This window comes from Suncus etruscus, chromosome 5 (assembly GCF_024139225.1).
Source record: "Suncus etruscus isolate mSunEtr1 chromosome 5, mSunEtr1.pri.cur, whole genome shotgun sequence".
NCBI lineage: Eukaryota > Metazoa > Chordata > Mammalia > Eulipotyphla > Soricidae > Suncus > Suncus etruscus.
Genome location: NC_064852.1, coordinates 14,932,934 through 14,960,849, shown reverse-complemented (window position 1 = coordinate 14,960,849; position 27,916 = coordinate 14,932,934). Strand labels below are relative to the sequence as shown.

Genomic DNA, 27,916 nt, shown 5'->3' with positions numbered 1-27,916 from the left:
GGACGTAATGTTGATGTGTCTCCGGGCTGCCAGGGTTAACATCCAGTTCTGCTGCCATCCATGTCTGGCTAGAACAGCTAGAATAGGACCCACAGCAGAGATACCTGCTTCTGAGGGTTGGGGCACAGGTGAAGGAAGTTAACTACAGAAAGTGTTCACAGCAGAACATGGTAGGCCACAGGGGATGTCAACTGTTTAATAAAGTGAGCTCTTGGTTGGCAGTACTGGGTGAAAGGGCAATGTCTCCACTGGCGAAGGTAGAGATGAGGGGTCAGCTGGAATCTCCCCATTCATTCCTGGGCCTAATTTCTACCTGCAGTTTCAGAGTCTAAGTGGCTCACCTCGCATTAGTTGCTGATGCTGGATCCAGCAGGAAAGATCTCAGAATAAGGTCTCTGTTTCTCCCAAGAGAATTAAAAGCATTGGGGCAGGAGCAATAGCATAGACAGGGAATGCGTTTCTCTTATACATGTCCAACTTGGGTTCAAGCCCCATCATCCAATCTGCTCCCCTAAACACTAGTAGGAGTGATTTGAAGCCCTGAGCATTGCTTGGGTGTGGTCCCCGAAGAAAACCAAAAGAAACCACAGGTGAGCCCTCCACCACCCAGATGCACCAGGAATGCAGCAGGGCTTACGCCTGTGTCATCATCAGAAATTAGACTCTGGACCTCACAGGTAAGAAGAGAGGAGGGTACACAATGGCCCTCTCAGACAGAGAGAAATAAGGCTCAGAGAGTAGATTCCTGAGAAAATGGGATAGGGGAGGGGTCAGTGTTCTCATCCTTTCCTGTTCACTACTAAATTCTATTGGGATTGGGGGGCAGAGAGCACAATGGTAGGGCATTTGCCTTGCATGCAGCAGACCTAGGGCAGACGGTGGTTTGAGTCCCGGCATCCCAAATAGTCCCCTGAGCCTGCCAGGAGTGTTTTCTGAGCATAGAGCCAGGAGTAACCCCTGAACGCTGCCAGGTATGACCCAAAAACAAACAAATGAAATTCTATCTCAGAGCCTGTTCACGACCAGAGAACAAATGGCAGGGAGGGACTTAGCACATGCTAAGCTCGCAGCACACCTGCACTCGGGAGCGCTGTTCTTAAGGTTGTCATGCCAGTTTTTCTCACGCTGTGGAAAAGAGGTGGAGTGGGTGTGTTTAAGCACCCAATAAATATACATCGCTGCAGGAAACCAAGCAAAAAAAAAAAATCCCCGTGGCTCTCTGTATTGTGAATGGGCAGAAAGCTAGGTCACACATTATGACATGCGACGCTGAGCAAAGTGAAAATGAATCCTCGTCGGCCAGGGTCAGCGCTGTAATTGCGAATCCTGCCCTTTCTCCTGGACCCGACGCTGCAGGAATTCTAGGTTTCACTCTAGAGCCAAGAGCCCTACAAGCTTCAGAGCACCCTAATAAGTGAGACTTTATCACAGTGTGGCTGACCCCAAATTAACGAGACAGGCCCAGTTCCAGAGGGGCGCCTTCTGCTGCCACTAATAAAGGTTAGCTGTTCCGTTAGGTAGACCAGTATCCTCTGGGGACCAACTACTATCTTATTAAGTTATAAATACATTTAATGACTTTAGTACCGGTTTCTAATTTCGGAATATGAGCAAGAAAAAAAAAATAGACTCATAATCTCTAGACTCTAAGTAAAAAAAAAAAAAAAGCCACTATTTTTCCCCCAACCATATAGTTACAAAGCTGCATGTGAGTTCCCTAGTTTATACAGATTTCACATACTGCTTTCAAAGGCGAGCTCAAAACTCACCTGAAGTGGCATCCAGTTACTTAGAAGGCTTGTTGGGGAGAAATAAAAAGATTATAAAATCAAATTGGTTTTGAATTAGTTCAGAAAAAGACAGACGTCTCTCCATACCCATTCCCCTTTCTGCTTTCTCCTAAATGGGGGTGTGTATGTGCCATGGTCCACCTCCATTCATTGATCTCTAAACAGAGCCTGACTGGGTGTTTTTCAAAGGCACCCAAGAGAGTGGGTGGGTGAGAAGGGCACACAACTCTCCTCCCTCTTTTTCTCAGAGCATTATTTATCGACAATAAAGAACTGTTAGGGCAAGTTCAAGCTTACCTCATTTCCTGTGGCTGACCTGCTCAGCGGTCCACTGATTTCGGGCCAATTCTTGAGCGGTGTGACCCCTGAGATGCCTTAGGCAGGCAGCATGTCTTCAGGAATACGTTGGGGGCTTTGGTGGGGAGCCGCCCGGCCTTGACTGTGAGGGAAACTATAGCCACCACACAGGTGTGACATGCTTCATCTGGGCAGCACCCCTCACATCTCACCTGTTTCTGCTTCCAAATATAGCCGAGTCATTGGCTGTGTGGCTGGCTCCTTTCTTCTGGGCGCACCTCAGCGGCCTCCTCGCCTACAAGAGCCTGGAGCCACCTGCTTCCTAGGTGAGCCGGACTGCAGGGAATCAGAACCTCAGCAGGGTTCCCCAAGAGGAGAGGCTGGTGGGGTCACCATGACCACAGGGCTCAGGGCGGAGCAGCCCCCCTGTGAATGTCTGCCAGACCTATTTGTCCTATTTGCCTTCCTCAAGATCGGCAGAGCTGGCGGAGGCGAATTGTGGCTGGCTTTAAGATCAGACGCGGGGAGGGGAAACCCTCACAACAAACAGTGGGAACAGAAGGTTTGTGTGGGAAGATGGCTCCGTTTGGGCTAAAACAAGCAGTGTCTCTGGTAATGAGCTGTTGTTAGGAAACACGTGGGGCCTGGGTGCAGGCAGAATGCTCAGGAGCACTGGGCGGCTGCTTCCCCAAGGGGTTTTTGGGAGGAATAGAAGAAAAGGGTAGGAGGCAAATCAAGGTGACCGAATGTGGGCCTGGCCTGTTAAGGCCCAAACATAGAACTGAGCACCTGCAACACACCTGGGAGGCTGTAAGCATGGCAGCACTGCAGGGGGGAAAGCCAGATTCATGTTTTTCTGTTGGACTAGGGATAAGTCCTCCCACCCCTGAACCTCTCAGGTTAACTTTGGTATTCCTGAGTCACCCGAGTTTGACACCAAAGCCCCAGCCAGGCTCACAGGCATTTGTTAACGCGACCATTGACCCAGGGCATGGTTTGTGTCTGCCTACAGGGTGTGCAGGGAGCTGACCATAGGCAGGCCCAACCCTCAGCCAGGACAGAAGATGGAGGGCAGCACACCCCGAGTGGGTGGCAGGTGTGTGCCCAGCAGAAGGGCCTATCATGGTGCCATTTCTGCCTACACCGGGACGAAAGCCACTGGGGTGTGAACCTCCTTTCATCCACTCATCTCTTTCCAATCTCTTGTGGATTCTGAGTGGAAGCAAGAGGAAGACGGATACACTGAGCCTAGCTGAGAAACACAAGGTGGGAGGGGTCTGAGGGTACCATGAGAATATCTGACACTCAAAAATACCGAAGGCCTGAGAGAGAGCTGTGCGGATGAGGCTTCGTGGGCCGAGCGTGGGCTGTGTCTCAGGCACTGGGGTCCATCCCTGGCATCATGTGGTACCCTGAGTACTGCATCAATCAGCTCCACTTCTGGCCAAGGGAACCCATAGCCCCTTGGATCAAAGTGTAGCATTTGCTGATCAAAGATCCACACTCTTGTCTTTTTCCTCAGGGATCAGAAGTCAAAATGCAAACAAAGACACGTGGCCACATATATAAAGTGAAGAACCAAAATGTTTACAAAGTTGACAGGTAACATTTATTAAAACATGTCATACAAAAGGGCATGGTCTCTTCTATAAGAAGAAAATAGGAAACAGTAACATCCAGTCAAGTAAAACCATGCTGTACACGGAAGACAGCAAGAGAGAAAGACGAAACGAGTCGAGTCGAGTCGACTTGTGCACAGGCAGAACATTTCACCAAAATGTCAATAAGATATGCACCTAGTAATAATCTGTTTATCATCAAATGATTCTGTGACCTGAGGGTCACCTGACTTGCATAAATAAAGTGATTCTCTGGCAGAAACATTGGGAACCCCCTCAGAGGAAAGATGGCGGCAGCAGTGGACAGTATGACACAGGCTTTTCAAGCAAAACTGAAAACATAAAAGGCAGGAGGTCACATTGGCAAAATGTGTTCCAGCATCTTCCCACAGGGCACTCTCAGTAGGGAGCAGAACAAAGAAACATGTACCTTGGAATATGTAGTAGTAGCAAAGATATAACCTAAATAAACAAACCCTGGTTTCACCCACAGGAGCAACTGTGGTCACAAAGTTCATGTGGCCCAGCTGCAGGGATGGGTGGGTGGGTGGGAGTTGACCTTGTCAAAGCTGACACGGGGAGACACGGCTCTGCCGCCACTGGCGTCCACATTAGCTCAGAGATGTGTGCAGAGCCTTCCTAGGCAGGCTTTACGATTGGGGTGTGTGTGTGTTAGTGCTGTACCTGCCCTTGGAATAGGGGAGACCCTTTGGGAAAGACCCTCTTCCTCTGAAAGCTGTAGCTAACCAAAGGGACCGGAGCAAAGGGAGAGCTAGAAGTCAGAATCAATGGCAGGGGCTGGGAAGGCTGAGAGGAAAGGCTCCAGCAGTCTGACCTTCCTCTGACGGCGAGACCTACTCTGTATCAAGTGGCTTATGAGGCTGTGCCAATCTCAGCTTAAAGACCCCATGGAAGTACTAGTATGAAACACCACAGCGGTGCCTTGGAGCCCTTTCCCAGTGGGACTGAAGAAGCATGGGTCACACTCAGCAGGGGACATGTATCTTGGTTCTAGGCCACCCACATGATCCCTGAAAGACTATCTGGAAGATAATTTAGCAGAACAAAAGGGACATCACTGCTTTAGTACTAAAATTAGTGGGAGCAATACAAATTTCTCCCCACACTTAACAGGCTAGGCTCATACCTAAAACCCACTGGCTTCTTACAGAAGAAAAAGAGAAGGAGCAATTGAGCTTGATTATACAGTCCCCTCTATACACTTCAGGTACACAGAGGAAAGGGACTGTTAACTAGTAAAGTCTCAACACTTACGAGGATATTAAGGTGGCAAACAACCAAGAGGTAATATCTAGTTTCTAGGTTAAAAATCAATATATATATATATATATTTATATTTATAATAAAGTTTTAAATACAAAGTGCTTATATATATATATATCAAGAATGATACAGTGTTAATGAAGAGATCCCTGTTTTGTAATATTGATTACAAGAGTTAACTGGTAAGTTAAGTATTTGCTTTCCCTTTTCCAGACAGTTTTCATTCACTGAACAAGTAAAAAGCCTTGTCTGGTAGGAACTCGAGGATCAGAGGCCTTTGCCAGCAATGTCAATCACATCAGAGCAAAGCCAAACTTTTAAAACAAAATTTTACCCCTAATCCAAAAGCTATTCTTATTTAAGGGGAAAAAAAGTTATCATTCAGAACTAACAGGTCAGTATATTTATGGAAAAATTGACAGATAGTAGCACCCTGTCCTACCCTGGTAATATAGTATTTCAAGGTATATTACATAGCTTAAAAAGGATCCTGAATATATGCTTTCTTTTGAACCTCAAATGGTGTGATGGGCAGAAAAGGTCTCAGAATTGCTGCTTTTCTGGTACAGCCATATGGACTTGTATGAATGCATATGAATGCAGCTTCAGCTATGATTTGGGAGCAGGAGTCCATGAATCTGTAGGCTCCTTTCTAAAAGTATCTCTCTCCCTAACCCCCTGAAAAACATTCCACGCCAAGACTTGGCAGGATTTGTTTCAGTTTACCCCTCCCCCTCTAAAAAAAAACATCTCCCATACCAGTGTATTTTCAAGAATCTTGTTCTTGGGCATTTTTTTTTTTTTTTTTTTTTTTTTTAATTTCCTTCTCAAGTATATAACTTGTCACTCAAAAGTTCTGCTACTGGGCAACTCTTGCTCAGACAGAGTCACTGTAGCACCCAAAGTAACCTGACATTTCATAGGTAATTCAGCCTCGACTTTTCTGGCTCTTTCCCACTGTGGTCAGCAACTGACTGACCTCTTTGGAAAGCAGCATGACCCAAGCTGGCAAAGGTGCCATGTTCACTCTCATGGCAGGGCAGGCCAGACCCCTCCACTAGCCACTAGGCCGGTCCCACTGTGCAGATGCTATCATTCACAAAGAAGGTTTAGGAAAGCACCCCAGTTATTAGAAAGACCCCCTCCCTTGAGCCCTAGAGCACGCCAACCAGTTACATTTGTTTAAACTAAATGTTAGAACTAAAATACAAAAAAAAAAACCTCTGCCTTATCAGCATTGGGACAGTGGCAGCTGACAGAAATGGAAGCTTGTACCATTCACTGTTTTCATAGTTAGAATGTCATGCTCTTAGTGGCACCACAGTTTTAATTAAAAAGAAAAACTTTTATATATATATATTTTGTTTTTTGGGTCACACCGGCTTTGCTCAGGGGTTACTCCTGGCTCTACGCTCAGAAATCGCACCTGGCCGACTCAGGGGACCATGTGGGATGTCAGAATTCGAACTGCTGACCTTCTAAATGAAAGGCAAGCGCCTTACCTCCATGATATCTCTCCGGCCCCAAAAAGGAAAAAAAAAACCTTTTAGAAAGAATAAAACCAGCAAGTGAGCTTGGTTAATTAACTTCGCATCTAAGGGATCACATTATTTGTAGCTTTTACATAAGTAGCTTTGCATTCAGGGAAGCAGCTGTCAAATTGTTTTTTTTTATCATCTAAGTAATCTTTAGTAAGAGCAAAATAAAATTTCAACATGATCTTGTAAGAGATGAGAAATTGCTGCCACCTCAAATGGAAGAGGCTAACTGGAGTTCAGTTCCCAGGTATCTCTAGAACCAAGTCTGCCTGTGCGACCTCAGTGGGCCCGAAGACTGGCCTTGCCTTTTGGGAGGTGGGTTACTGGCCCCCATTAGCCACTTCAGGCCAGAACTGGAACAAACAGATTTATGGGATTAGATTTTTTAATTGGCCTACTTAGAGCTGGTCTTTCCGAAATATCTTCCTTTACTTTTTTTTAGGCTTCTCTTATAATAGCAAGTAGCACGCATCATCTGTGCCCAGATTTGCATAATTACCATAGTTTATTTTTGTGCCTGCCACTCAAGGGCCAGACCCTATTTTTAGTTCGCCTCAGTTGTATTCTGCTCAGCCTTTGCAGCTTCGTAGGACTTGGTACAAGAAGTTACGTGCCTGTGGAAACTGTCCCTCCACATAAATCTCTTTGCACAGATATTACACTCATAGGGCTTGATGCCCGTGTGAATTTTCATGTGGCCCACAAGATGATGCTTCATCTTGAATTTTTTCCCACAGACACCACAGCCATAGGGCCGGAGACCGAGGTGCATGCTCATGTGTCGATCTCGCTGGCTCTTGTGAGTAAAACTCTTCCCACACTGACACGGATAGAGCTTGTCACTGGCTGAGAAACCCAAGTGAGAAGCTTCTTCTTTGATCCCAGCTACCATTTCGATGTTCTCGCTGTAGCCAGCAGCGAGGGCGGCCTCCTGCCTGTGGCCAAGGACATTCCCCTCTGACCGTTCTCCAGAAAACTCTTCCATGGAAGAGCCATAGAAATCCACCTGTTCGTCATAGTTGCTCTCGTCTGCCTGCTCATCAAACTCTGCTTCCACCTTCTTTTCCCCGATGTGGAAGTCTTCCTCCACCCCGGAAGGCTGGATGGAGTGCTCCGTCTGCATGGTGTTGATGGACTCGGTGACCTGGTGCTCGTCGTAGGGAGCGTGCACGTCCATGCCCTCACACGCCTGCTCAAAGCGCTCGGGCTTCACATGAATCCAACGCTTGTGTGCCATTATGCTGGGCTTGCTGTACAGGGGCCGGGTGTAGTGGAACTCGGCACTGTCGCTGGCTGCCTCCTCCCCATCCTGGCTTGCCATCTCTGTGCTCAGTCGGTCGTGCTCAGTGGAGGAGTTACTGGGGAGGTACTCGTGTTCGGTGAGTTGAGATGACAGCTCGTCTTTGGTGCTTTCCTCTTCGTTCTCTCCATCCCTCAGTTCCTGGGTCTTGGGGAAGTCCGAATGGCCCCCAGAGCCCAACTCAAAGCTCTCCACCAGGCCATTGTAACTGCTGCTGCTGGGAGACTGGTGGTCGCTGCCATGATTAAGCTTCTGACAGAGCACAGTGGGATTCCCCTCTAATACCTCTGTGCATTTGTCCACCACATGCCACATCTGGAGGAAGCTTGCAGCTGTTAGATAACTAACAATTTCGGGAGCCGGCATTACCAGACGTCCTGTGTAACTAGAAAGAAGAATGTTCTCAAATACCCTTGGGTTCATCACATCAGGCAAAACAATCCTCCTGCTGTTCTTCAGGAGTACTTGGTCACAAAAGTAGGGTGAACTGGCAGCAAGAACAGCCTTGTGTGCCCGGAAAATGTGGCCTTGGACAACAATGGAGACATCACATAATTGTCCTTGCTGACGCTGCTGGTTTAGTTTCTGCAAAATGGTGCTGGAAAAATCAGGAAATTCTACTCGAAAAGAGTTTGTTCCAGGCTCCATTTCATCACAAATCTTATTCAGTGCTACAAAAAAAGAAAAAAAAAAAGGACAATTAGTATTGCTTCCAGCCCAAAGACAAACTCATTTTCATCAAGTCAACTGAGAGAGATTCAGAATTCCACGAAGTCATCTTGTCTAGTGGGTGGAACCTTCACTTTCAAAGCCAGGCTTGCAGAGGAATATGTCACAAGGAGGGACCAGCCACCACACTTTTAAGAGATTAACTCTTGATTTTGTCTGTGTGTGAGTGAGTGAAAGAAAAGAATCCACAGAGATTAGACTGTAAACTGTAAAACCCCACACGTAAAACCAACATTTCTAGTTAAACACAATGCCTACCAACAATGAGAGAATTCTGATTTCCAAAATGATAGAAAGTCTGCAGGGGATGTAGTTCAACAGTAGAGCATATGCTTCCTATGTATGAAGTGCAGGGTGGGATCCTTCAATACAGACACGGTTTTGTTTTTTGGAGGGGATCTGAAGCAGTGCTTAGATAGCTGGGGGAGGGGCGGTGCACACTCCTAGCAATAAGCAGATGTGTTGTGCAGGCCTGACAGCTTAGTTAGTGTCTGAACCAGGTGTGGTGTTGGGGTCAAAGGTCTATACCAAGATGTGGGGGGGGGGCGGGGGTGGGAAATAACACGTAATGCAGGAATTGAGCCTCGGGGCTAGCAAAAGAAAAACAAATACTCGGGTTTTTTGGGTTCTCTCCCCAGCCCTGACACAATCAGAAAGAAAATTTGTTTTTACTCTATTTAAACATGGCTGTTTACAAAGTTGCTCATCATATAGTTGTTTTCTGGCATTCCATGTTCCAAGACCAATTCCACAACTGGTGTAATATTTCCTCGACCATCGTCCCCCTTTTCCCACCCCACCCCCCAAGCCTGCACCCTCAGCAGACACAAAATACTTTGCTTTATATCACCAGTTACAGCTATATAATAATGAAATTATCAAAAAAATTTCAGTAAGAGGAAATCTGTGAAAATCATTATATCTCACAATAGGGTCATTAAGTCATTGTCAGAAGGTATATTAAGCTGCTTTGTTACTAGCTGAGCATTCAGTGTTATTTGGGTTGGTTTGTTGACTTTTGGTGGCTTCTATTCGACTTTGACATTTTTTTTTTTTTTTTTGGTTTTTGGGTCACACCCGGCGGTGTTCAGGGGTTATTCCTGGCTGTCTGCTCAGAAATAGCTCCTGGCAGGTACGGGGGACCATATGGGACACCAGGATTCGAAACAATCACCTTTGGTCCTGGATTGGCTGCTTGCAAGGCAAACGCCGCTGTGCTATCTCTCCGGGCCCCCGACTTCGACATCTTAAGTTGGTGTGTTGCTACTGAAACGTCAAAATTAAAAATTTTGGAGATGTGGCAATGCTGCAGGAATTCCAGGATCAGTGAAGCTGAGCTGATGAGCTTGACAAGGCAGCAGCCATGGGACATATCAGTGGCTGCCCAGACAGGATTTTTAGAGGACAGGAGGGAGCTCCCCAAGCAGTGCTCATGAGGACCAAGGGCTCCTCTTAGCAATTCTCAGCCAATTGGCAGGTGGGCAAGGGCCCACCCTGAAGTACTTGAGGAACAAATGGTACCAGGGATGGAGCCGGGGTCAGTTACATGCAAAAGCATGCACCTTAACCCCAGTGCTATCTCTGGCTTGGACATAAACTTTTAAAAGGCCTTAGACTCGTTTGCCACACTGGAGTAAAGGAATAAGGATGGAATTGTGGAAAGAAGAGAAAACACATGAAAGTTAACATTAGGAAACAAAGAGAGGACATTAGCAAGAATCACAAGTTTAGTGGTAGGGGCTGGAGGGGAACCCACACCTTTCATCCCTTAGCTGCAGGGGGTACTCACTCCCTGTGGACTTCTCTACTTGCTCTCCACCCTTAGTCCTTAGGAATTTCTGATATGATTAAGAATAAAATAGTAAAATAGGAAGGGAGGTATTCTATCTGAAAGAAGGTAGTAAATATTATTATTGTTACTAAACAAACTCGGTTTGCACTTAAACGTTGAAACGGGCCAGACAGAGCAGTGGCGCAAGCGGTAAGGCATCTGCCTGGCCTGTGCTAGACTAGGATGGACCAAGGTTTGATGCCCTGGCATCCCATATGGTCCCCCAAGCCAGGAGCGATTTCTGAGTGCACAGCCAGAAGTAACCCCTGAGCATTACCAGGTGTGGCCGGAAACAAAACAAAACGAAGAAACAAACAAACAAAAAGAAAAGAAACAGGGGCCAGAGAGATATCACAGCAGTAGGTAGGGCGTTTGCCTTGCAAGCAGCCAATTCAGGATAGATGGTAGTTCGAATCCCAGCATCCCAAATGATCCCCTGAGCCTGCCAGTAGCGATTTATTTTTTGAGCACAGAACCAGGAGTAACCCCTGAGCACCGCCGAGTGTGACCCAAAAACAAAAACAAAAAAGAGGGCCAGAGACATAATATAGTGGATTTGGCACTTGCCTTGCAGGCAGCCAACCTGGGATCCGGATTCCTACCAGCAGTGTGATTCCCGAGTTCCCAGGTTGTATGCTGTGCTAAATAGCCACATATGAGTGTGCCAAGGTGTGCAGAAATGGCTGATAATAGAAACAAACACAAGCCAAACCACCCAACAGACCCATTCCACACAAGACTTAGTCACAGATTGGGCATGGTATTCTGAAGCAATGGATATGGCATTGTGTGTGGCAGAGCAAAAAGTAAACCCTGACTACCGACAGGTGTGGCCCCAAAACAAAACAAAGAATAAGGAACCCTAATGGAAACATAGCAATAGTACAGTGGGGTATGGAGTGTGCTTTGCAGAGCTGACCCAGGTTCTAACTGAGGCCCCAGATACCCCAAGCATTATCTGAAATGACCTCTGGACACAGAGTCAGGAAGAAACCCCTAGCACAGGTGGGTGTGCCCCTCCAAATAAGAAGGTGGACCTGTATAGCTACTGTAAATACTTTGGAAGAGTCAGAACCTCAGCATTGGGGACAACTGCTATCAACATCAGCGAGGTGAACTAGAGCCTCACTGAATGAGGTGAAATAGTGAACTAGAGCCCAAGCTTCTTTGTTCTCAATACGTTAAAACAAACCAAAAAGTCCAACAGGTTTATCTGTGCTCTTCGTCACCTGACACCTCAACATCGATGAACACAAGGTCAGGTAATAAGGGCCAGGTAACAGAATCAAACAAACCAAAAGCCATCTAAGAAAGAAAGAAAGACAGGGAGAGATGCCGGGAAGAAACCAGTATCTCCTGAGTCATTACTAGGTTGAGGAGCTGGGATTCCCCCATGCACCCTCCCCACGAATTCTTCCTGATGACTCAGCCAATGTAGGGGCAGCCATTCTGAAGGTCAGCTATAATTTTCCCAAGGCTTTTTATTAGGGTGGGATTTTAATCTAAGACTGCCTGACTGGAATAGCTATGGCCCTTTTCTTACATCAATCCACCTCTTCTAATGTCCACCTAGGACTGTAATTATAGAGAGGTAAGGTGAAATACTTAGAATAGGGGCCGGAGAGATAGCATGGAGGTAAGGCGTTTGCCTTTCATGCAGGAGGTCATCGGTTCGAATCCCGGCGCCCCATATGGTCCCCCGTGCCTGCCAGGAGCAATTTCTGAGCCTGGAGCCAGGAATAACCCCTGAGCACTGCCGGATGTGACCCAAAAACCACACACACACACAAAAAAAAAAAAAAAAAAAAAGAAATATTTAGAATAGTGTGCTAACTTATTTCGTGATGCCTCTTAAAACATTTAATAACAATTCAAGGGCAAGAGTGTGATCAAGTGGTAGAAGACATTCCTTGCATGCACAAGATTCTGGCTAGGACCCCAGAATCAGGTTCGATCCCAGTACTCCCAACCTCCATCCAACCTACCGCCCCAATTGAAACAGAAATAGACCAGGGAACAAATTCTACCAGTAATTTCAAAAGGCAAAGTGAGCTATATACAAGTACAGTCCAGAGACTTGTCAATTCTGAGAACTGTATATGGCTAAACACTTCCTGTTAAATATCACTGCACATTTTTTAAAACTGTTAGGTAGAGAGAGGGAAATAAATTTAATAAAACACACATTAAAAAAACAACAACCACTTTTCCACCAGTTATCGTTTACTACCTCTACCCCCAATGGGCAGTGTTAAGGATTGATTTCTGGCTCTGCAATCAGGGATCACTCCTGGAGGGAATCAGAGGACCACATGGGATTCCAGGGAACAAATCCAGATGGGTCTCAAAGCAAGACAAATGCCTTACCTGCTATACTATCTCTCCAGTCCTTCAAGGAAATCATGTTTAACAAGACCTTAAATCATAAAATGAGACACACTTTAAGTACAAAGAGATTGAAAGTCAGTAATAGAAAAATAATTTTTGCCACACCCGCTGGCACACAGGGGTTTCTCCTGGCAGGTTCGGGGGACCATATGGGATTCTGAGGATCAAACTCAGGTCAGCCGTGTGCAAAGCAAATGCCCTACCCACTGCACTATTGTCAGGCCCAGAAAAAAATTCTTTGCAAAAGGAAGACAAGAGAGCTATGATGCCTCTATGTAATCAGACAAAATAGATTTTAAGTCAAAAGGTTATTATTTTAAAAGTCCAATCATTATCAACATGAAGGTACCTAACAAGAGGTAAAATATAAGAAGCAGGGGGCCGGGCGGTGGCGCTAAAGGTAAGGTGCCTGCCTTGCCTGCGCTAGCCTTGGACGGACCGCGGTTCGATCCCCAGGTGTCCCATATGGTCCCCCAAGCCAGGAGCAACTTCTGAGCACATAGCCAGGTGTAACCCCTGAGCGTTACCGGGTGTGGCCCAAAAACAAAAAAACAAACAAACAAAAAAAAAATATATATATAAGAAGCAAAAATAGGAGCAAAGGAATCTGGAGAAATAATGCATTGGGTGGCGTGCTAGTCCTATACGTAGCCCACCTGATTCAATTCCTGGCACCCCATATGGTCCCGAGCCTCACAAGGATGAACCCCTGAGGACTGCCAGGAGCGGATCCTTGAGCACTAAGCCAGGAGTAAGCCCTGAGCACCACCACATGTGGCCCCAAAACAAAACAACAAAAATTAAGGAGTAACAGGAACAAAATTGAAGAATGAAACTTCTCTATAGTATGAGAAAGGATCCTACCTCACTATCAATGGAAGGGGGGGGAGGCCTCAGATCAAGGCTCAGTATAAATGCCCCCACACTGGCAGTGAACACCGTCATTGGGAGCCTATTACCCCAACGAAGAAAATTAAACAGATCTATAAGGAGAGAACCTAAACAACATTACCAATCAGCTCTATCTAACAGACAAATACAGATTTCTTCATTCCAGTCCATATGAAACATTCTTCAGTTTTGAACTCAACAAGTCTCAATAAAGACTGAAAACACAAGTATTTTTTCTACTCACACACACACAAAAAGAAACTTAAAAGAACCCAACATAACAGGAAATCACAGAATAAGGTGAAAAATTAAGCAACAAACTCTTCATTTGCAAGTAAGGACAAGTAAAAAAGTACATTAAAATGAAAACAACATAACAAAATGTATAGAATGAAGCAAAAGCAATGTTCAGGGGCCAAAGAGATAGCACAATGGTAGGGCGTTAGCCTTGCACGCAGCCGGTCCAGGATGGACGGTGGTTCAAATATGGTCCCCATGCCTCCCAGGAGTGATTTCTGAGCGCAGAGCCAGGAGTAACTGCTGAGCGCCACTGGGTGTGACCCAAAAAAAACCCAAAACAAAACAAAACAAAAGCAATGTTCAGAGAAAAGTTCAGAGCTTATAAACATGTACACAAGAAATAGAAAGACAGGGCTAGAGTGTCCAGGGGTTAAGGCACAGACCTTGTAAGCAACCAGCCCATCTGATCATAGAACATTACAGACCAATCCCTGCTAGACCTAGATGTCTAGGTCTAGGTCACTTAGAGTGACACCACCTGATGAGCCCCTGAAATGAATCTCTCTGACTCAGCTAGGTGGAGGAATTGCTGGGAGGAGCTCCCAGGCCTCCTGAGTATGTACCACTTAGGAGGCCACCAATAAAGGTGGAAGAGGCTCCAATAAAGACCAAAACCAAAGATAGTAAAGGAACTAGCCATGCATGAAATGGATCCTTGTTTGATCCCCAGTACCACCTAGTGTCCCGAAACAAGTAACCAGGAGTGACTCCTACATACAGAGCCAGAAGTAGCCCTTGAACTCTGCTGGCTGACTCAACCTACCCTCTTCCTCTCCCCTGAAAGCTCTCCAGGGATCGGAGACAATGGAGGCACTGGGCACACACAATAGAATGGTCTCTTTAGTAGTGTTAGGAGTGAGACCCTAGCACCAAAATCACATAAAATCCCCCAGGACCCCCATATTTCTGATTATTCACTCACTCTGTTTCCATAACTAGTTCGATAAGCCAAGAGCCTGGGGGAAGAGATGGCCCTTTGATGCTCATGTACACTACCTTCCACCTCAAAGTAATCACTCATCTGGAAGTTCGCCTGATCTGTTCATTCTAAAGGTATTAAATGTGGAGTTTATTAATATGCAACTCATTTCTCTCAGGAAGTCATGGAGAGGGACTTAAGGTTCCAGCTCCAACTGGGTCTTTCTGGCAACCTTTCATTCCATCTGGCTGCTATCTAGAGACCCACCTAAATTGGTGTAAGTGTCCATTATGGCATATAAAAATTCCAATATAGGGGCCGGGCGGTGGCGCTAAAGGTAAGGTGCCTGCCTTGCCTGCGCTAGCCTTGGACGGACCAGACCGTGGTTCGATCCCCCGGTGTCCCATATGGTCCCCCAAGCCAGGAGCAACTTCTGAGCGCATAGCCAGGAGTAATCCCTGAGCGTCAACGGGTGTGGCCCAAAAACCAAAAAAAAAAAAAAAAAAAAAAAAATTCCAATATAAATTCTCAAGTTAAAAAAAGAGGAATCGTGAATAACAAAAGGCTTATCACTCAGAGGAGTCTAAGAATTAGAGCTTTGTGCCAAGAGCAAACACATTTTTTTACTATACCACAAATACTTCAGCAGCATGCTGAAAGGAATATACTCCATGACTAAGTGGGATTTCTTCCTGGAATGCAAGAATAGTTCAGCATATGAAAATCAATAATCTATAGCATATAATTATATACACAGAAATCCCACAGGCCACAAGTGCTTAAACACACACACACACACACACACACACACCAGCTAGTTTCTATACAATTTAACAACGATAATCACTTGTAAAGTAGAGGGGGTATTGGTAGGGAGATAGGGAGATTTCTAAAATATTAAAGAAATGTTGCCATCTAATGTTTATCACTTGGAAGGGGAGACAAAAACCTACACCCATTATTGAAAAACAAAGTCTGATTGAAGTCCCACCAAAAATAAAAATTACACACACACACACACACACACACACACACACACACACACACACACACACACACACACACACACACACGCAATTTAGAAGGGACCTCATAATACTCTAGTTAAATATAGCTTGTCGCTATAAATTTTGGTGTCACCAGAATAAAAAGGAAGACTTGAGGACAGCATGTAATTCTTCCCTTATACCACATACTACCCAAAATAATCGAAAAAACATGGTAATATTGGCTCAGGTCCTAGAAACTAAGGAATAGTTTCTACAGACCACAGAGTAGAACTAAAGGCCCAGTATCAATGGAGTCAGACCAAAGAGAGACAAGCCCCTCAAACTCTCCCTAGTCCAGCAGGCAATCCTGGCACAGCAGCATCAATGCCAGCAAAGGAAGCATTAGGAAAGCCTGGAGTTGAAGGCTGGGAGGGCAAAGGGTCAGGTTGCAACATTCAGTGGTGCCTGCACTAGGATACCAAAGGTTGCATGTTGCCTCAACAGGAATTAAAAAAAAAAAAAAAAAAAAAAAAAAGATACAAGAGCTTGGGAGGCAGTTCAACGGCTAGAGAGCCTGCTTTGTTAGCAAAGGCACAGATTTGAACCATGGAACCCTATGGGTCCTGACAACCACCACCAGGGAGCAATCGCCTGAACATAGTGCAGGGAGCAGCATTGTTCCCAAACCAAAAAAAAAAAAAAAAAGACCCTTGATGTGAGAGGGTGGGATTCAATTACCATCTCAAGAGACAAAGATAATGCATCTTGCCAGCTGGACCAATGCATAAAACAAGGGCCCAGTAACCCAATTTCCCCAACACTGAAAAATCCACAGATTTCAAGCTTTCCAGGCCCCCAGTCCCAGTCATTGTTCTCTGTGAATATCCGGGAAGGAGTAAACATCTGATTCTCTCAGCATTCAGGCATACAATGGAGGGTCCCCAAACAACTCGCTCCACAAAAGGGCTGACCCAACTAAACTGGTTGCCTCTAAAGCATTACTATATTTAAGAATAATTTAAAAGCTTTGGTTTGTAGGTGTTGAGGCCCAGTGGATAGAGGGCACTTGCCTTTTACACAAAGGATCTGGGATCAATCTGCAGAACCACCTATGATCTCCAGAGCCCAGTCAGAGTGATCTCTGAGCACCGAGTCGAGTAAGCCATGAGTACGAGTACCACCACGTATGGCCCCAGAACAAAGTAATGTTTTTGGTTTGTAAATTATTTTGTAACAAAACAGAAAATTGCAATACATAAGCAAATGTATTCATTTACTCATTTCTGGCCCACATTTGCAGGGCTGGGGTCTACTCCTGGAAGAGACCAGAGAACTATGTTGTACTAGGATCCGAATCAGGGCTCTTTGTACACTCTGTGCTCTCTGTACTTTTGTCTTTTGAGCTATTTCCCCAGTTCCTGAGGAATAATTTTCTGACCTACAAAACTGAGGGCAAGATCCCAGAATATAGCCCTGTTACCAGCAGAAAGCATCTCAGAGGCTCACCCAGTGACATTCTCCAGGAAAATAACCTGTGTGTCCTTCCCTATGAAAGGGAGAAGGGAAAAGCCACTTGAAAGGGGAAGCCAAACAGCCCAGGTAAAGGCTGATTTTGAGTATATTCCCCTTTAGTTTTTGGGACACACCTTGTGATGCTCAGGGTTTACTCCTGGATCAGTACACAGGGATTGTTGTCATACACCTGTAAAAGCACGTTTCCCTTTTCCTTTCAGCTTTCTAAGTTGATTAGGACAAGTACCCTTAATTATGTCCACTCTGACCCTCAGGTGATTTATGTTAAATCACTGGTTAATACAAGTGGCAGGGAAAGCGGAAGCTAGATGCCTGGCTGGTTCAGGAAGATCCAAGAGGCTGCTCAATAACCCTGATCAAAATGCTTTCTCCCGTGACTCTGTCTAGTTTCTTGTGCACTAATCCTTGCTACTGACCCGTCCATTCCAGGGTCGCCACAAATACAAACACAGTGAATATCATGAACTACAGGCAGCAGCCATCAATTCACAGGAAACCAGCCAATTAGAAGGGAGGGCTGGAAGGTCCAGCTCACTACATGAAGCTCACCACAAAGAGTGATGAGTGTTGTTAGAGAATTGACTAATTGAGAACTATCATAACAATGTGAATGAACAAGGGAAGTAGAAGCCTGTCTAGAGTACAGGCGGGGGTGAGGTGTGGAGGAGAGAGATCTGGGACAATGGTGATGGGAATGTTGCACTGGTGAAGGGTGGTGTTCTTTGCATGACTGAAACCCAACTACAATCATATTTGTAATCAAGCAGTTTAAATAAAGACATATTTTTTTAAAAAAAGAAAAAACCAGCCAACCAGAGAGCCCCAGAATTTCCTCCATAAGGGATCACTCTTGGCAGGACTTGAAAGAGCATAAGGGTGTTGGGGACTGAATTTGGACTGGCTGCATGCAAAACAAGCAAGCACTATACCCACTGTACTACTTCTCCAGCCCCAAGTTTGAGTTTTGGCAGGGAAAGGACTAAAAACTGTAATGACATGTTAAGAGATACGTTCAGTAAAGAGAATCTGTTGAAGGACTAAAACCAGAAGTCTGAATTAGTGGCTACAGATAAGATGTCACAAGTATACTTTGAAAAACAGAGAATGGATAGATAATATGAAATGAATCAGGTCTAAGAATTTCTTGCACTCCAGCAAAAAAGAAAGATGACTCCCTTTGAGTCATCTTTTGGGCCTGACTCTAGTTCTGGGGATCAAATTAGGTCAGCTACATGCAAGTGTCTTTCCCCCTGTTCAATCTCTTAGGCCCTTCATTTTTCTGAACAGCTTTATCGAGACAATTCAAATGCAACGAAGAGATGCAAGTCAACGGACCAATGACAAATTAAGTACCCATCACAAAAATATGTTAGAATTTTGTACCCCTAAAAATCCAATTAAGGATTCTCCTTCTTCTTGTGCTTCCTAGAAGTGACCAAACTTGTCTTTGCCCATCCTCGTCTGGACGTTTTATGTAAGTGAAAGCATGTAAGTCGTGGCCTTTTTGCACCTGGTTTTCAAGGTTCAGCCATATTGTGAGTACTTCATTTTTATTACCAAAGAGAATGGCATACTACAATAATACACAATATATAATCATGAGCTAATATTCCTAATTATCCAATGCCACACTTAATTTATCTGGTCTTCGGTGATGACATTTGGTGGTTTCCAGTTTGGGGCTGTTACAGATATTCATATAAAAGTTTTTGGTTTTTTTTCAGGAGAGGGGATCACACCCAGTGATACTTTGGAGTCACTCCTGGCTCTGCATTCAGGGATCATTCCTGGTGTTGCTCTGGGAACCATGAGATGCCACAATCATCTGCTGTGTGCAACCTGCTGTACTCTCAATACTCATGTCATGTTTTATTTGTAGACATCATATGAGCTTGCTTTATAGGGGCATATGACTAGGAGTAAAACTGTTGAGTTACAAGGTAGATCTTGATATGTGGAGAGGGAACTTCCTTCCAGGTGGTGGTTGGGGATCCTGGGGGCCACTCCTAGTGACTCTGGGCTAACTAAGGGGTTCAATGTGAGAGCTCAAGAATATGGTGTTGCTCAGGCCTTTCAGTGTTGGAGACCATTTGGGCCACCCCCAGTGACGATCGGTGAGTGTGAGGATAGGGAGCAAATTAGTGCTGGTAATTGAACTGGGATGAGGCAGATGTAAGGCATGCTACCTAATACATGCATTATCTTCCCAGCCCTGTAGTAACTTTTAAATTTTGGGGGTGGGTGGGGATAGGAATGGCCTACACCTCACATACTAGGGATCACTGTGCTCACGGATCGATCATAGGGTAGCAGAGAACAAACCTTTAGAATGTCTCTCCAGCTTTAACATTCCTAAGAGTAGCTAGCTGCACTATTTCTATTATTTTTTTTTTTTTGCCATACCTGGAAGGGTTAATGGGACCATATATTGTGCCAGGGACCAAGCACAGGTTGGTCACATGCAAGGCAAGTGCCTTACTCACTGTACTGTCTCTTGCCCATCCACCTGCAATGCTCTAATCTATATCTGCCCAAAGGAGTGAATCCAGGGACTCACACAAGCAAAGCAAACTCTCTATTGCTGAACTACTTGCCCAGTGCCCCACTGCTTCTTTGTCAGAGGTAGTGACTGTCTGCCTTATCTGGCTTACATTTAAGCCATCCTAATGGAAGTGCTACCTTCCATGGTGTGATTCTGACTTCCATTTCCCCAATGAATAATGATACTGGTATCATTATAATATGAATGATATTTTGCGTGCCAAGCCCAATGGTGCTCAGGGATTGCTCTTGGTGGTACTCCAAAGATCAGTACTGCCTTTGATCTAGCAGCAGCTCCAGCACATAATACATTGTAGCCCTCTGAGATCTCCTGCCCATAACTTCAGATTCTTACTTTGGGTTCTAATGAATCTGAGTATGCAATTAAAAACATTTCCTTAGCTTTATTGTAATTGTAATAACAGGATGACTGGTAAGTGAGGTATTAGTGACCAGAACAATACCTTCCCTTTTGAAACACAGAGTTTACCATTACCACAGTGGAATTTGTCCTGAACTTTTGAACTTTTAAGTAAGGCCTTGAAATGTAATATGTTTTTTATCTGGAAGGAGGACAGCTTGGGGCATACATACCTGGTGGTGTTCAGGGGGCATATGCAGGACCACAATCAAAGCGGGTCAAATGCATGCAAGGAAAGCTCCTTATCCCCTATAGATTTCTCCAGTCCTTAAAATGTGACTTACGGGCTGGAGCAATAATACAGTGGGGAAAAGTGTTTTTTCTTTGCAAGTGGCTGAATTTGATTCCTGGCACCCCACCCCCAACTCCGCCGGGAGTAACCTTGAGCACCAGTATGCCCCCCAAAAACAAAACAAAAATCTGATTTAAAATTTTCCTATCTCTCTTACCCCCCCCCCAAATATTTTAAACTATATAGACATTGACCAAAGTTGGTGTTCTACTGTTTGTTTTATTCAATGTCAGGATCTCACATATTTTGCCATGTGCTCTACCACTGAACCACAACCCCACTTCCACCCACAACTGCCACAACTGGGTTTGGCCCCTAAACCAAAACAGAACAAAACAAAAAGAAGCAAACAAATCTGAAAGTAAGAAGGAGAAAGGTAGAAAACTATTCACTTCAAGAAAATTATTATCTGGGGCCGGAGAGATAGCATGGAGGTAAGGCGTTTGCCTTTCATGCAGGAGGTCATCAGTTCAAATCCGGGCGCCGCATATGGTCCCCCGTGCCTGCCAGGAGCAGGAGCAATTTCTTTTCTTTTTTTTTTTTTTGGTTTTTGGGCCACACCTGGTAATGCTCAGGGGTTACTCCTGGCTATGTGCTCAGAAGTTGCTCCTGGCTTGAGGGACCATATGGGATGCCGGGGGATCCAACCGCGGTCCGTCCAAGGCTAGCGCAGGCAAGGCAGGCACCTTACCTCTAGCGCCACTGCCCGGCCCCAGCCTGGAGCCAGGAATAACCCCTGAGCACTGCCGGGTGTGACCAAAAACCACAAAAAAAAAAAAAAAAAAAAAAAATTATTATCTACACATATCGATTTACTCTCATGTTACAAGTCAGGTAAAAAAAAAAAAGCAACAACATAAGAATGATACAAAACTCACTTTGGCCACAATAAAATTTATTTATTTATTTATTTTGTTTTTGGGTCACACCCAGCAGTGCTCAGGGGTTACTCCTGGCTATGAGCTCAGAAATCGCTCCTGGCAGGTTCGGGGGACCAAATGGGATGCCGGGATTTGAACCACCATCCTTATGCATGCAAGGCAAATGCCTTACCTCTATGCTATCTGTCCAGCCCCCACAATAAAAATTAAAAAAAAAATAAAAAAGAATGATTTAAAGAGGGGCTGGAGCGGTGGTGCAAGCGGTAAGGCGTCTGCCTTGCCTGCACTAGCCTAGGACAGACATCGGTTCGATCCCCTGGCATCCCATATGGTCCCCCAAGCCAGGAGCGATTTCTGAGCGTATAGCCAGAAGTAGCCCCATCACCAGGTATGGCCCAAAAACCAAAAAAAAAAAAAAAAAAAAAAGAATGATACAAAGGGATGGAGCTCAGTGAGAAGAGCCTTTGCCTTGTACATGTGAAGGTCTAGGTTTGATCCCGAGTGCTACAAAAACAAAATAACAAAACTGATCATGATAGCACATATTTAATTGATTTTAAATTGCATAGTTTACATTTTCTTTTTTAATTTCTTTTTGGTTTTTGGGGTCATACCCAGTGGCGCTCAGAGATTACTCCTGGCTCGGTGCTCATATAAGATACTGGGGATTGAATCTGGGTCAATCCTGGGTCAGCCGCATGCAAGGCAAACACCCTCCCCACTGTGCTATCGCTCTGGCTCCATAGTTTAGATTTTCTGCAATCACATTAGGATGGGCAGGTGAAAGCATCACTTCCATCCCTTTATGCTATATCCCCAGTCCTCATCAATGTTTGATATAAGACCAGTGTAGGTCTCAGTAGAGAAAGATGCCTTGCCATCCCTGGCAAAGCAAAACAAAACCAGGAAGCCACAAATACAACTCTGAATTGAAACATTCAGAAGAAACGTCAAGCTTGGGGCCGGGCGGTGGCGCTAAAAGTAAGGTGCCTGCCTTGCCTGCACTAGCCTTGGACGGACCGCGGTTCGATCCCCCGGTGTCCCATATGGTCCCCCAAGCCAGGAGCAACTTCTGAGCACATAGCCAGGAGTAATCCCTGAGCGTTACCGGGTGTGGCCCAAAAACCAAAAAAAAAAAAAAAAAAAAAAAAAAAAAGAAAGAAATGTCAAGCTTCTGTATTTGTTTTGAGGAGCCGAGGAGAGAATCTGGGGCTCCTGCATGCAAAGCATGTGCTCCATTCCTTTGAGCCATCTCCTCAGTCCACACATGTTGCTCAATAAACACTGAAGTCGATTTCTTTTTTCTTTTGGGGGGGGGGCACACCCGGTGGAACTCAAGAGTCTCTCCAGGCTCTGTGCTCAGAAATCACTCCTAGCAGGCTAGGGGAACCATATGAGATGCTGGGGACCATATTAGGGCCTACCAGGGGTCTCAAACTCAATTTACCTGCGGGCCGCAGGAGGCAAAGTCAGGGTGATCCTTGAGTGCAAAGTCAGTAGTAAGCCTTGAACATTGGGGTGTGTAACCCAAAAACAAAAAAAGATTCCTCTAGGGCAGGGCCACAAAATGTTGTACAGAGGGCTGAGTTTGAGACCCCCGGAGAGCATGCAAAGCAAACTTTGTCCCTGCTGTGCTACTGCTTTGTCCTCCCGTTAAGTCAATTTCTTTAACTTAGTTTTTATTACATGCATTGATCACTTTTAAGTGTTTAAGTTGTAAAGCCTAAGTGATGCTAAAATAAATATATATATCACAGCTTAATTGCTGATGCTTTCTTTCTTTGGTGGTGCATAAAATCAAGATTATCTAAGATTCACCATGGTAGTAATTAATCTCCATCTTTGTTTTGGGGCCACACCTGGCAGTACTCTGGGCTTGCTCCAGGCTCTACACTAGTGGGGCTCAGGGGACCTCATGCAGTGCTGATGAGTCAACCTGAGTTGACCTCATGTAAGACAAGTACCCTACTTTGCTGGCTATCATTCAGGCCCCTCTGTCCTACATCTTCCAAGAAAGCATGATGCACTTCCATACAGATACATGATAATCTAAATAAGATTATAAAATGAAGCATGCCTCCCCATCAGGAGACATATATTTATTTCATAGATTATTATTTTGTTTTGAGAATAAGACGGCTTCCCCCCTCCCCAAAATTCTGGGTTTTATTCATGTAAAATATAAAACCTTCCTCAAAGTTCTCACTTATGCAACAGATTCATGCACTATCCAAGGAACATAGAAAATACAAAGAGAAAACTTAGGGAAGATTTTAACAAATTCTTTTGCCTAAACTTTTGAAAGATCTTGGCTGTGACAAGATCTTTTTTTTTTTTTTTTGTGACAAGATTTTTATGATCAATAAACATAGATTCCAAAAAGCTACAGAAAAGCTAAAAAAAAAATCCACAGAACTAAAAGAACTAAAATAAAAAAGCTACCTGTCCCAAAAAGCTACAGAACTAGTTTTTTTAAAAAATTATTGTGCTAGAGAAACCTTCCAAGTTTTAAAGTACTTTGCCTTATAAGCAGCCAAACAGGAACTGATCCCTGGCACCATGTAGAGATGGTCACCTAAGCTCTACTAGACGTGATCCCTGAACAAAGAGCCAGGAGTAGACCCTGAGCATGACTGGGCATGGCATAACACATTAACTAACCCCACTAATAAAACATATGTGTTTGGAGGGAGGGTGGGGCACATCCAGTGGATGCTCAAAAGCTCTGGGTGCTCAAGTGTCACTTCTGGTGGTGCTCAGGGGACCGTGCAGTTCCAGTATGGAATTCAAGTGTCCTGAAAGCAAACCACGTGCTCTCAAACCAAGTCCACTTAGCTTTCTCTCTGGCACCAGAATTAATCTTCAAAATCACATTCTGTGGTCTGAGGCTATGGCTCAGAAATATAAGCAAAGTGCAGGCTTTGCAAGAGTGAGGTTGGATCCTGGCACCACCAAGAAAGATGGAAAAAATATCCCACATTTTCAAAGAGCTTGTATATTCCACTCTTTCCAATGAGCAGTTTTTGTAACATCAAGTTGGGGAGGGACAGAGTGAGATGGGGAAAGAGAGGGAAAGTGTGATTGAGAGGGAGGGAGATGGGGAGATAGGAGAGAAGGAGTAAAGTGTGTGTGTGCGTGTGTGAGAGAGTGTGAGAGGGGAAGAGAGAGAGGATGAGAGAGAGAGAGAGAGAGAGAGAGAGAGAGAGAGAGAGAGAGAGAGAGAGAGAGAGAGAAAGAGAGTGCCCACCTAGCACTGAGTCCCCATACCCCCACAGGAACCCCAGGTACCACAGTTGACGTTCATGTGTAAGACAGCTTGGGGTTTGATTCTCAGAACCAGAAAATTAAAAAAAAGAAACTAAAAATCAACCCCCTTTTTAAGTGTATGATTAGTGGCATTCGAGTCCACTTACAACAGTGCCAACCACAATCCATCTCTAGACTTTTTAATTATTTCAAAAGAAAACTTAGTACTCAATGACCAAAAACTCCCTTTGACCCTATCTAGTTCCTCCTGTCTTTGTCTACTTTAGTACCCCACATACTGTGGGTTCTCTGACTTGTGCCACACACGTGAGTGCTCAGGGGCTAAACCCTCCCGGACCTCAAAGACCACTTGTGTGTGTGTGTGTGTGTGTGTGTGGGGAGGGTAAAATTTGGGCATCCAAAGTCTAGACACTAACCCTGATATTTATCTATCCACCATTTATTCCTCTGTATCTGGCTTATCACCACACCGGGTACTTTTTGTCAAGTAACGCCCTAACCCCGAAAGATTAGGTTTCATTCACACAACTGGGCGCTCCATCAAGACTACGGTTTCTGGGCGACCTCCCAAAAACTAGAGCACATGGCTAGTTCCACGAGTGCTAAGGACAGAGGAGAGCCCTCACGTCCCCTGCCCTGCCCTGTGTCCAGGAAGGCGCGGGGAAGCCGAGGGTGAGGGAGGGAGTGGAGAACATTCAGAGCAGGCCCCCCAGAACCTAGGTATCGAGGGAGCACAGAGGGGGAGGCAGGATGGAGCAGTCAGGGCAAAGGCCAAGACCCCTCTCTGCTTGCTTCTGCTGCGCAAGGGTCCAAGATCTTCCACCAGCACCCAGGCATTTTAGGCGGGGCGACGACACCTGTCAAGAACTGAGGCCACACTGCCAGCCAGGCTCAGCGCGGGGCATGTCACCAAGCGTGGGCAGCTTCATGGGGTCATGAGTCACTTCCATAGCTCAGAGAGGGAGGTTCGGGCGGGCGGGCCTTGCCCCACCTAGCCCAGCCCAAACCCAGCCTGGAGCGGCAGAAACAAGTGAAAAAAGACTCAAAACAGGCTAGATCGCAGCAGCAGGTGGGGTATGGGAGCTGTGAGATGAATGGGATTGGGGGTGTGTGTGTCAGACACGGGTCCGAGAGAGCGTGCAGAAGATGAAAATGCAAAATTTGACAGCTCGGGGGGGGGGGGATTTGCCTGGCATGCAGAAGGTCGGTGGTTCGAATTCCGGGCATCTCCTAGGGTCCCCGAGGAGCCTGCCAGGAGCGATTTCTGAGCGTAGAACCAGGAGGAACCCCTGAGCTTCACCGAGTGTGACCCCAAAACAAACAAACAAACAAACAAAACTCCGAGAAGATAGAAATGCCAAATTTGACAGCTCAGCGGTGCAATGCAAAAGGCAGGGGAAGGAGGGACGGAAACACAGTCACCCACCCAGCAGGGTCTTCACGGATATGGTTGGGGGGGGGATGGATGGGTCACCCCCTTTTGCAAAATCCAAGCCGGGATTCGAACCCGGGGCGTCGAGTCATACAGCACCCACAGCACCCCAGAAATGCCAATTGGTGGGTGGGAGGCTTGGGGGCGGATCTCTAAGCGTCCCGGGCCCAAAGGGTGACCTTGGGTAAGACGTTGCCAATGGGTGGGGGAAATTTGGGGGTCCCCCCCACAGGGAGTCTCGCAGGGCCCAGGCGGGCGCAGGAGGCTGGAAGCATCCCGGGAGGCCTGAACGGGCCCAGGAGCAATCCTGAACCCCCCTCCTCGCGGCTCCCGCAGAAGCTTTTCTCACCTGCGACGGGCTCCACATTCACATAGCCTGCCCGGAGAGATCCCCTTTCCGTCGCCGGCGCCCCACGCCAAAGCCCGTTCAAGCCGAAGCCGAAGCCGGAGCCCCAAAAGCAACCGCCGCCGACACAGTTCTCAGTTCTGCACCGCACGCCCCGGAAGTACTTCCCGGTCCCGCCCTCCCGGGGACAAGTGCTTCCGGGGCACGGCAGGTAACCATCGATGTGCGCACGCGCAGCCGGCGTTAGAAGGCTGGACTCCAGAGAGAGGTCGCTCCCGGGGAGTTGGCGCCTGCGCAGTAGAGCCCGGATGGGTCCTTGGCTTGAGGGACTTTTTTTTGTTTTTTGTTTTTTTTTTGACTCTTTTCCTTGGGGTTTGAAAAAGATGGGAGCTGACTGGAGAGTTCTAAATCTATTTCCAATGTTGACCTCTATCTCAAAGGGTCAAGTAGAGATGGATTGGGTCAAGTTTTCTTGTTTCTTGTAGTCTGTAGGTCTTAGCCTTGGTGTTGTGGTCTAAGTTACCTGACAGCATCCTTGTTATCTGATGTGTGTGACTGATAGGCAAGTTTCTGAATGGCAAAACGGGGGTGGGGGGAACCAGGGGCGCTTCTGCTGCCTCCAGTATGTTTGTTTGTTTGTTTTTTGGTTTATTTTGCTTAGAAATGGCCTTGTAGAATTCTCTGAGAACCCCCAGCCTCCTCTCTGAATTCAGAGAATCTAAAAGCCCAAGACACAACAGGGACACAAGAGCTGGGAAACCCAGCTTGGGGAATCCTTGGCCCACATCCTTTCCTCTCTCTGCATTACCCAGTTGTATGGACATATCTTTTCCCTCTCCACTTAGTGATGGATTCAGCCCTGCACTTGTGAACCTTTTAGAGATCTAGGGCCTAGATTCTAGGCCTTTCTGCGGAAGAACTGAATTACACCCAGCAGAATCCAGCTGCTCTAAGGATTCGTATGAAGAACGTTCTGGATGAAGGATGACGTTCTAGAGTCAGACACATCCACTTCTTTAACATTGCCCCAGTTTTAGCTAAGAAGCTGTGTCCCAGCTCCTGTGCCCCTGTTGTATCTTGGGCTTTAGGCTCTCTGAATTCTAAGAGGAGGCTGGGCGGTTCTCAGAGAATTCTACAAGGACATTTCTAAGCAAAATAAACCAAAGAAAACATACTAAAGCACAGAAGTAGGAGTTAGAGTCTGCTACAAGAGTACATATGTGCTTTAGCCCCTCCAAAATTTTACTAGTTTATTTATGTGTGGGAGTCATGTCCAGAAATGGTGTATGTGGGGTGGAGGCTACCCCCAACTCTATGCTCTGAAGGCC

General features: G+C 45.8%; 1 protein-coding gene across 1 annotated transcript; it reads right to left on the bottom strand.

The window, feature by feature from the left end:
- Positions 1-6,915: 6,915 nt before the first annotated feature.
- On the bottom strand, positions 6,916-26,739 carry ZBTB43 (zinc finger and BTB domain containing 43). The gene is made up of 2 exons (XM_049774202.1): positions 26,592-26,739; positions 6,916-8,499 (listed from the first exon to the last, which is right to left on the bottom strand). The coding sequence occupies exon 2, from the start codon at positions 8,474-8,476 to the stop codon at positions 7,073-7,075; it is 1,404 nt and encodes a 467-aa protein (XP_049630159.1). The 5' UTR covers positions 8,477-8,499; positions 26,592-26,739; the 3' UTR covers positions 6,916-7,072.
- Between the last annotated feature and the right edge of the window lie 1,177 nt (positions 26,740-27,916).

Coding starts and splice junctions, on each gene's coding strand:
- ZBTB43 (XM_049774202.1), bottom strand. CDS start 8,476: ATGGAGCCTGGAACAAACTCTTTTCGAGTAGAATTTCCTGATTTTTCC.